The 10326-nt window shown below is 44.4% G+C and overlaps 1 protein-coding gene across 1 annotated transcript in view; it reads right to left on the bottom strand.

Annotated features, from left to right (window-relative positions):
• Positions 1-1550: 1550 nt before the first annotated feature.
• LAMA3 (laminin, alpha 3) overlaps positions 1551-10326 on the bottom strand; it is a 93046-nt gene continuing 84270 nt past the window's right edge. The window contains exons 36-41 of the mRNA XM_008576644.1: positions 9619-9759; positions 6379-6538; positions 6140-6270; positions 4246-4339; positions 2906-3025; positions 1551-2135 (exon numbers count right to left, since the gene is read on the bottom strand). Coding sequence (XP_008574866.1) covers positions 1990-2135; positions 2906-3025; positions 4246-4339; positions 6140-6270; positions 6379-6538; positions 9619-9759 — 792 coding nt within the window. The 3' untranslated portion in view covers positions 1551-1989. The remainder of the gene's footprint in view (positions 2136-2905; positions 3026-4245; positions 4340-6139; positions 6271-6378; positions 6539-9618; positions 9760-10326) is intronic.

The raw sequence follows: 10326 nt of genomic DNA, 5'->3' as shown, positions 1-10326 counted from the left end.
TTCCACCTGCAGCTCTCTCTGCCGCTGTCTGGTGGCTGGAGTTATGTTCAGCAAAGGCAGGTAGGAGGCTGTTATTTGGGCTATTTCAAAATGGAGAGGAAACCGCTGGTATTTGTGAAGAATTAACTGCCCCTTTATTTTTTTTATTTTTATTTTTTTTTGTCTTTTTCCGTGTCCGGCAACAGATCACAACCCTCAGTGTTGCCCCCGTACCGGACCGGGGACCGGCAACGGGATCGCAACCCTCGGTGTTGCTCCCGCGCCTCGCTCAGCCAGTGAGCGGGAACCGGTCTGCATGTGGGATCCGAACCCTCGGGCGGGAGCGCCGCTGCGCTTCCCAAGCGGCGCACTATCCAGTGCGCCACCAGGCCGGCCCTAACTGCCCCTTTATAATGAGACTAGTGAGCGCTAACAAGTAATCAACACTAATGAACAATGCCATAGATTCAGTTAGGTTGACACCATCAACCCAGGAGAGAGAACCATCATTTTAGTGCAAACCTGCCAAGGACAGGTAAAATGGATGACTCCACCCAGACTTGACTCCCAGGCGGTAATCACCTGGTGGATTTTTCATTTGAAAATCAGTATTTTTAGAAAGCACATGATTTAGAGTCATGCAGTTCAACATCTGACCCAACATAGCACCCCTAAGGACCATCACTCAGCCTCTGTTGAGTTCCTCCCCCAGTGGGGACCTGGCTATCTCTCCAGGAGAACATTCCATTTTTGTATAGATATAGTTGTTAGAAAGCGCACTCGTAGACCGCTGTGTGAAAGTCATAAAAGGACATTGGGTTGAGGAGACTGTGACTTAGTTTCAGAGGTGGAGGACATGTATCTGTAAGGATACCATATAGGATTACTACACCTAGTCGTTAGAATTGTTAGTCTCCTCCTAATGAACAAATACTATGTAGAAGATACAGTAATGCTTACGTGGTTTTCTGTTAGGGAAGGTGCTGTTGGGTAATAATATTGGTCTAGTACATCATTCATTATTCTGTAGGTAAAACTAGAAGTGATTCCTCCTCCTCCTTTAAAAAAATTTTTAAAAATGACAGGCAAGGAGATCTTAACCCCTGACTTGGTGTTGTCAGCACCACGCTCTCCCGAGTGAGCCACAGGCCGGCCCTGATTTCTCCTTCTTATTGACTTCTGTTAGCTTGCCATATAAAGCACCAGTTATAGCACATATATCCACCTCAGCTCCCCTACTAGATAGTTTGTGCCCTCAAGGAACTGATAATCATAATCTAGACTTGGCTGTAAGCAGACTGGGGAAGGCTAGGATTGAGAAACCAGTGGACTTCCTTAATTCAGTGTGTTGGTTAGTACTTTATGAATATAATATGGCTCCCTAGTTGGACTGCATATTCCTTAAGGACAGGAATTACTTCTTATACCTCACTGTAGTTACCACACTGAGCACACACAGAACCTCACCAATATGTGCTCAATAATTATTCATAGAAAAACTGTGATGTAGGTAGCACATTGAACTAGTGCTGAAGAATTAATACAATCAACAGAGACCATCAAGCCATTCGTTTTATCCTAGTAAAGCATCATACTTTAAAGAGTACACTGCGTTTATTTAACCCTATAAATTATAACGCTTTAACATATGTAAAAGTTTCCTATTCTTAAAGTGCTTTAAAACATATTTAGTTTTTTAACAAGTGGAAAATAATGTTCTTTAAAAGACATTTGATTTTTAGTGGAAAATAATATTACCCAAAGCATTTTGTGCATATCTGAATAACAATTTGTTCATCTTCTTCAAGAAATGGGATTTTTATATAAAATATATATGTAGCGCCGAATGCCAAAATGATGGGTGTACATGGTCAGACTTCAAACCCAGACTTGCTATTAAAACCGCCCGGGGGGTGTCTTGAGTGAAGAATGATCTTGAGTGGGGAGGGAGGTGCGTCAGGGAATCAGTGCTTTTGAAGGTGAATTTCCTCACTAGGAAATAGGCTGGACTTAGTGGTCAGGACAGCCATTTAGACTGACAGACCCCTCAACTTCCACAGCTTCAGTGACAGGGACAGGGATGTGGTTGACTTGAATATTCTTCAGACAGCCAAAAAATGATTTCCACACAGGGAGCTTCATCATCTTCAAATTGGCTGGAAGAGAAAAGGGAGAGGCTTTTAGTGGATAACTCACACCATCAGACGAATGCACCCTGAGTTTTAAAAGATAGTCTGATCAGAAAGAGCTGCAGGGACCCCAGTCTCATCAGGCCGTTCAGTCACTTCCTCCTCTTTGGGCAGGCGGTGGACCCCCGCCCGCTGTGCTAAATCAGCTACGAAGTTCTTCAGAGGAAATTCTGTGGCCCAAATCAATAGATAATAACTCTGAACTCCAATGCTTTTATGGGTCATGAAAAACCTATAAAATTAACAACCAGACTGTTTGGAGGGACATAAAACAATGAAGAATGAAAAGCCTCTTTCCAGGCAAAATTCCAGTCTTGAACTTGACTCTCAACCTGCCTGTGCTCCCATTCTGGCCCCACAGAGCTTCATAACTCACTAGTAAAACTAAGTGCCAGGAGAGAAGAGACCAGTTTTTCAGCTCTTTTCCTGATTCTTTGCTGATATTGGGCTTCTAGGTTAATGCAGCCTCTTAAGAGAGGCTTATAAATTATAGGCTGGGGACAAGGGACGCAGCAGTAGTGTGGCCCAGGCTGCCCTGAAGTGTGTGCACGGCTAGCAATTGCGTCTCCCACATGCTGGAGCAAAGGGCCTCACCATCTCCACTGTCCAGCCAAGGGCTGCCACGCTACTAACCCATGGGCTGGGGCATCGCCTTTTTTGGGTTAAGAAGAAAATGTCAAGAGCTGACAGACATGGGGCAACACAGATGTACAAAGAGAAGTCTGGCCAAGCGTTACCTGGGACACCTCCAAGGTGTAGCGGCTCCTGAGTGCTGGCAGGTGGGAAGGTGAGCCGTCCAGCTGTGTAGCTGTTGTCTGTGTCCAGTTCCAGGTGCAGGACGTGTTGGTTTATGGTGACTGGGGAAGAGGAAGCTGGTTAAGTCTGTCACCTGAGGAGAGCCCTCCCACTATTTAATGTCTACACTATCGTGTCACCACCGGCTTCATTTTAACTCATTTCTTCTGGACCTGTGGCAATACTGTCTTCAGGGATTTGGCCAGTCTAGATATAAATTCAACTAAGTACTTCTGAACACCAGGCAGTGTTTAGGTGGGTCCACAAATATTGCCAAATTTTATCCTTAAAATAGGTCTATGAGGAAGACACTGTCATTCCCATTTCCCAGATAACAGCCTGCGACTCATGGAGGAGCCTGACAGAGGGTGGCTTGGTTTTAAAGATTTGGGACTCGAGTTCTGGTCTCTTGTCTCCAGAGGTCATGCTTATTTCACGTGACCTCAGTTACTTTCTAAGAAGGCACAGACTTCTGAAAATTGATGCCAAAGACAGTACCTTTGGCCCTGACAAAACTCTTCCCATGTTAACAATCTTAGCTAATTGCAAGGTAGTTAGCTTTCAAATTAGCCAAGAAAGACCACTTTTTACAAAAAGTATTTTAGCTAATACAGGTTCATATATCTCTAAACTACTATCCACAAGTTAATAACAGATTCTATTTGAGAAGACATGCTTCTTCTCCATTCATTGGTTTGTCTAGATATTTGCATTAACACTCAATGGTTGTTGAGAAAAAAAAGCCAGTAATGAGCCTTAACAATGCAATAAGAAGAGCAGATACTGACTGAACACTCAGTACGTATCAGGCACTGGGCTAAGCACTTCAAACACATTGTCCCATTTAATTTTCACAGTCCTAGGAGGTATACACTATTTTTATCTCCATTTCACACATGAGGAAATGAAGGTAAAGAGCAATTAAGTCACTTGCCCAAGGTCACACAGGGTAAGGGGTGGAACTGAGATTTGACCTTTGTTCTTTCTGACTTCAGAGCCAAAATCTAAATTACAATGTTATAGTACCTTGAAAACCAGCATAGTTTATCATTTTGCTGGGCTCCAAAAACAAACAACAGCAACAAACTCAGAATACTATGGAGAACTGGAGGCAGCAGCCAGGAATTATATAAATATGCTGGGGTTGAGAATGGACGCATTAACCTGGTGGCTGACCCCATCAGGCACTGTGGATGGATGGACTGAGGCTGTGTTTGGGATATTCGAGTCAAGACAGAGAGACTGTTTCAGTGTATGAACAGTAGGCTACTAGACGTCATACCTGCCACCGAGTGCCACTGTCCATCACACAGAGACTGCTTTGGTGTGACCGACGTCAAGGTCTCACCTGCCTCACTGTCCACAGAAGCCGTGACCTGGAACACACATGGATTTTCCTATTTCCTTCAGAAAGGCAGGTGGAGCCAACTTGCCCCTGCCATCTTCCCTTCCCACCTGTGGCCACACTGACAGCCTAGGAGCACTTTAGATATTGGTTCCCCTACCCGCTCCCACCATCCCTCCTGCTCTAGGTGATCAAACGGAATCGAAGTCTTCAAAGAATTCCTCTGCTGCACCCCCTCCAGGCAAGTAAGCTGCAAACTGGGGCTCTGCCTGAAGTTGCTGCCAATGGCAACAAGCCAGCTGGTCCCCCTCATATGAACCCCACCCCCAGCAGCCCCACTCGAAGGTTACTACTTTACATCGAACTCTCCTTAGCAACTAACATGTAACAGTGGCTCTGGTTAGGAGGACATATGAAATTTGGAAGGCAAAACCGTGGTGGAGGCCTACATTCTGCTGCAAAGGCCAGCCAGTTAAAATAATTCCATGACTGCATTACTTACAGAAGGGTTCTCATTCCACATATTAATCAGGCTAACTGTGTTTGTACTGGGCATGCACCAGGGGTCAGGCATTCAGCACATTTTGTGCAGAATCCTGCATTCCCACTATCTAAGTCAGGGTCTCCTCCAGGATCTTCCAAGGGTTGAATCAAGGTAAATGAAGTGAGAGGACTAAAATAAGCACATTTATAAATAATTTACGTTTAATTTGCATGTAGCTAGGTGGTGCTGGCAATTTTCAGGCTGAACAATGGTCACTACAGTTATGAAGGACATCAGGTCCTGATTTTATTTTCTTGAGAATACTTCCCATCCAGAGAGTCTCACTGGAGACCCCAACCCCTCCTGTGAAAAGCCAGACATTGTCTCAACTGCCCGGCAAGGCGATAGCTGCCTGTTTCTCTGGGCTAACAAAGGCCTGTGCAGACTTAAAGACTACAACTTCAATAGAAAGTATTCTAGGAGTTTTTGCCATTTTATTTTCTTCTGGGATTTTTTTTCCTGCACATTTAATCAACTGTGGAAAGATGGAGATGAAAGAAAGTGGTACCTTATCAATCTTTGACTTGAGGTCTTAACTAAGAGAGGTTTCCTGGAAGAATTTGGTTTTAAAGAGACATCTTTGAGAAGGAAAGAGATATAACTGGGTGGTTGAAAATAAGATATTGACTCAGGCCTGTGAGTGGGGGGCGGGGAGGACGCAGCAGGAGTTGAAGAAGGAATCCATGAACAACCACAGGAAGCCGGGTGAGGACCCGGTGGCCAGCTTGGCTGCAGAGACCAGAAAGGCTGGTGAGTCATGTAGCGAGAACAAAAGGAATCCAAAACTGATTGAGAAGGCACAGGGCCATGGGCACAGGTGTGACCTGGTGTAGACAGCTGGTGGGAAGATCTAGCCGTTCATTCTGGTACCATCCTTATGAATAAAAAGTACAGAAGTGATGAAGGAGAAGGGGAGGAGAGAAAAACGAACATTTATTGAGTATATGGCAGTTTGCATAATCTTGGCAAAAGCCCTAAGATAGAAGGGTTATTATGCACATTTTATAGATAAGGAAACTGAGTTTATGTAACTTCTCCAGGGTCATATAACTAGGTGATGGAGCTGGAATCCACCTCAACTTGTTTAAATTTTCCCAATTGTAAAGATGAAGACCAGAAAACATGAGAAAATTATTTGCTGAAGGAAAATGTAAGTTAGCCCTGAAGTCAGGTCTCTTAAATACAAGATTGGATTCTAATCTCTAGTATAACTTCACCATCTATGGTCTCCAGAAATGGAATCTGGTTTCCATTTACCCTTCCCTGTGTAGTCAGACCACTGCATACCTTTCCTGCCTCCATATAAACACATAAGTGCTTGCCAGGTTGACTTCCAATGTGTATCAGGATACCAGTGAGACTTCTTGGGCGAATGCTGAAAACAAGCTTGAATTCTGGCCCCAACAACACAGAGTTAGCTTTCAAAAGAAAAGGAAAAAAGTTAAAGCATCATAATTAAAGAAAAAGGATGGAGTTCTTAAGACTCAAAGGATAGAGTTCATAAACTCTACCAAACTGCTCCTTACCCAAAATGATATGACCTCCTTCTTGGGAGAAATAAATGCCTTTCTCCAAAGGGCCACCCAAGCAGGGAGACACGCCAAAGCTTGCAGAAGGGGTATCCAAGGGTTTTAAGTCCAGCTGAAAGTTCTTCAGGCATCCCACAAAGCTGTTTTGGGGGAGGCTCTGCAACCAAGCAGAAAAGAAAGAGTTTATTACCCACACTCCCAGAAATGCATAGGTGGTCAAGGTTAGGGGCATTCTGTTTTCAACAAAAGGGGGAAGGCTGGTGGGGATTCATCCTTCCTACTTCTAAAATCAGGCAGGCCTGCCCGTCCCATTTGGCTTCCTGACCACAGTGCCAGGAAAGACCTGTATTCCAGATGCCTGGTGGGTGGTCGAAGTTAGAAGGTGCCACCACACCAAGTGGCGTGTGTGCAGGGGGCAGGGGCGGTGGAGATTGCTAGCTCGTGCTGGAATAAGCGAGCAACTTCCTGGTCCACGCAGACAGACCTGCAACGGGGGAAATTCCACCTTACAGTTCACGGATCTCATCATCTCTTTGCAGGCACAACCCACTTCATAGGTTTTCATGAGCCGGTGTGATAGCTTAATGCAGGGCAGCTGACTGAAAAAAGAGGCCAAAATGTTCCAAAAATAATAAAGTGCCCAAAAGCTTCCTACATTCTTGGGCTCAGTGCACCACCAACAAATCATAATGCCGTTGAGTTAAATCAGGCCCGGTCTGCATCATCAGTGGCTGGCACGGGGCCCACACCTGTCGGAAGCTGGCCTGGAACACAGCTCCTCACCTGGCTTCTGGGGCTCTGTGGCCTCTTACATTGTACATGAGATGTTCTCTGTATGTGCATTCTCTTGGGGAGAATAAGTGTAACTTTCACAAAATTCTCAAAAAAGTTTAACAATGACTGAATAAAATTCCTAGGCGCCCTTCTAGAAAAAATGCATTTAGGATCCTGGAGTCCTCAATAGACGCAAGATATGGTAATTTAAAAAGAAAATTGGCAATACAGAGAGAGAGACTTGGTGCCAGTGTCAACAGGAAACTACTGATCAGGCTCCCTATGAAGTTTTTGGTTTCTTAAGATTTGTGATGTTGTACAATGAAGAGCCTATAAACGAAGCCAAGCTCAGACTCTCTAGGAAGGGCCATAACCCAACACTAGATCCCTGAAGGCTTCTGAAGTCTGGTATTCACAAGCAGATGCTGCTTGCTTGGGTGTCACCTGCCCTTGAAAGGACATGGAGGATGGCTTATATAGTGCTTAATCTCCCAGGTTGAAGTAGGGCTGCAAAAAGAAGCTTGGCTGGTAAAGAATACTGTAAATGGGGTGCCACCAACTGCCCCAGATGTTAGGAGCTGGGTGTGACTAAGGGTGGGTAAGAGAGTTTATCCAGGTCAGAAAGAGATCCAAATTGTGTCCTGAACAACCACCCCATCCTGTGACTTCTCTGAGAAGGAAACAGATCCAGAGTTTGAGGAAAAGCAAATATTAACATTGAGGATCCTCCTCAGGAATTAATGTTAATATACACATTAATATTTAATAAATTAATATTAATAATTAATATTATCAATAAATTAATAATTAACATTAAGTATGATATGTTATACATTATTTATAATAGACATATAAAAGTTACTGTATATAATAAAGCAAAACAGTACTTTATTACTTGCTAGGGAGATGAAGATCAAATCCCAGTGCAAAACTCAAGGCACCAGGGTGAGCCCTGTGGAGACAACTTGGCCTGGGCTGGGTCAGCCTGAACACTTAGGATCCAATCTGGTGGGCAAGACCAGCTTTAATTACGTCCATTTCCAGGCCCAGATTGGAGTCTAGGCCCTTCCCTCCCCCACTGCAAGCAAACATCACACCAGCATGTGCTACCAGCTCTGCAGGAGAGGGGCAAGGTGGTGAGCATTTGGCGTTGTTTAGTTCCCAGGCCTGAGCTGTTGACAGGAGCATTTTGCTTAACCTTGCGGGAGAGCACAGCAAACCTGCAGTAGCCCAGGGGCAGGGAGCTCTGGCAGTGCGCAGGGAAGCTGCAGGGACAGGATGCTCACAGAGCTCTGCCCTGGGCTGGGCCCATCACACCCTTGAACTTGACAAATCCAGGGGAGCACCCCGCCTCCTGGAGGACAGAGGGAGCAGTGACTTTCCCCTTAGCCCAACGTTTCCCCAAGTTTGATTCTTGACGTCACTCTATTCCAAATACCAAATAACATTAAAACACACTTTCATTTAACATATATTTCTTTTTCAGTCCTCTTTCTGGCCTTCTAAGTAGGACCAGGAACAGCTTTTAACTTTGTGCTCAGGAGTCTCAAACACCTGATCACTTGTCAAGTTCCCTTTTCTCCAAATGAAGGGAAGGAGGTCACACTATCTACCAGACTTCAGTAACACTGTTTTGTTTTCATATATTTATTTGTATGGTTACCTACCATTTACAGTGAAGGATACTGCGTTTCCATTTATGAGAGAGAGAAAAAGATCCTTTAAAAATACATTTAAATTAAATAGTGAGTGGATGGAGAACAAACTACCATGTAAATGGCTTACCTGGGTATGGCAGAGATGGCCAATGTGCCACAAATTACTTAAGTCTAGAAAATACTGTCTTATTCAAAAATCTCTATCTGCAACCTAATACCTGTTTTTTCATCCCTTGGAAGAGAAGCTAAGAAATTCATGTTTATAAAGCCACGGAGAAGCCCTATATTCACTGCTTCACGGTCTGTGTCAACCTGCACCTTAAAAACGAAGGCTTCGGGGGCCGGCCCGGTGGCGCACTGCGCTAGTGCGCCGCTTGGGAAGCGTGGCGGCGCTCCCGCCGAGGGTTTGGATCCCACATACAGACCGGTTCCCGCTCACTGGCTGAGCGAGGCGCGGGGGCAGCACCGAGGGTTGCGATCCCGTTGCCGGTCCTGGTCCGGTACAGGGGCGATACTGAGGGTTGCGATCCGTTGCCGGACACAGAAAAAAGACAAAAAAAAAAAAAAAAAAAAAAAAAAAAAAAAAAAAAACCACGAAGGCTTCGGAATGAGGAATGGGCACCTTCTCTGTGGGCTTCTGAACATTAATCAGATATTTAAAAAATCATTTACAGCATTTTGTGATTCTTGAATTTTAAAAAATCATTTACAGTATTTTGAGATTCTTGAACATCTCATATAATTATAATGATTATATTACAAAGTGAATTATTTTTATCCACAGTGCTGAAGCATTGCTACTTACCTTTGGTTTCGCTGATGGAGGCGATCCCAGGTAAACTGAGCCTCTGATGCTGATGGTGGAATTTCCAGGCAAACTTCCCTCCCGGGCCCTGAGACCATCCACAACCAAGCGTCCCTTTTTTCCATCTTGCCCAAATGCCACCTACAGAGGAAAGAAAATAAGCGAATCATATTTTTATCTTTGACAATTGGTGCTGTGTTTTATTAGTGGTCATAGAGAATTTTTTTAAAAATGTTTTTCTGCCCCCTCAAATAGCTTTAAAAAATGAGAGATTTTTCTCCTGCTATTGTCACCATCATTTTGCGGGATTATGTTAGATATTGAACAAACTGAGCTAAAAAAGGAGAGCTGAACAAAGGTTGCTCAAAAGTGAATGAATAAACAGGTACTATGGATCTGAAAACTGACACAAAAGAGAAACAGCTAAAGGCACATAAATAAACGAAGACTGTGCAACATGGGGGGAAGGAAAGGTGCGTGCAGAGCTGAATGCAGGGAAGTTGCACACCCCTTGAGCAAGCGGACAGTCTACCTCTCTCTAACAGGAGGAGTAAGTGTTTCAAATTCTTTGCTAAAAGTTAGGGTCTCCGGGCTCTAGGGTGGACCGTGTCATCTCCTGGCTGTGAGACTATTTATCAATGATGCCCTGGTTTGCATGCCCAGCTGTGACCTCAAGCCTGTACTGTCTGCTGACACATGGGCCCTCAA

The sequence above is a fragment of the Galeopterus variegatus genome, unplaced genomic scaffold (genome assembly GCF_000696425.1).
Source record: "Galeopterus variegatus unplaced genomic scaffold, G_variegatus-3.0.2 Scaffold1383, whole genome shotgun sequence".
Lineage (NCBI taxonomy): Eukaryota > Metazoa > Chordata > Mammalia > Dermoptera > Cynocephalidae > Galeopterus > Galeopterus variegatus.
Note: the sequence above shows the minus strand (reverse complement) of the source record. Positions and strands in the feature narration are given on the sequence as shown.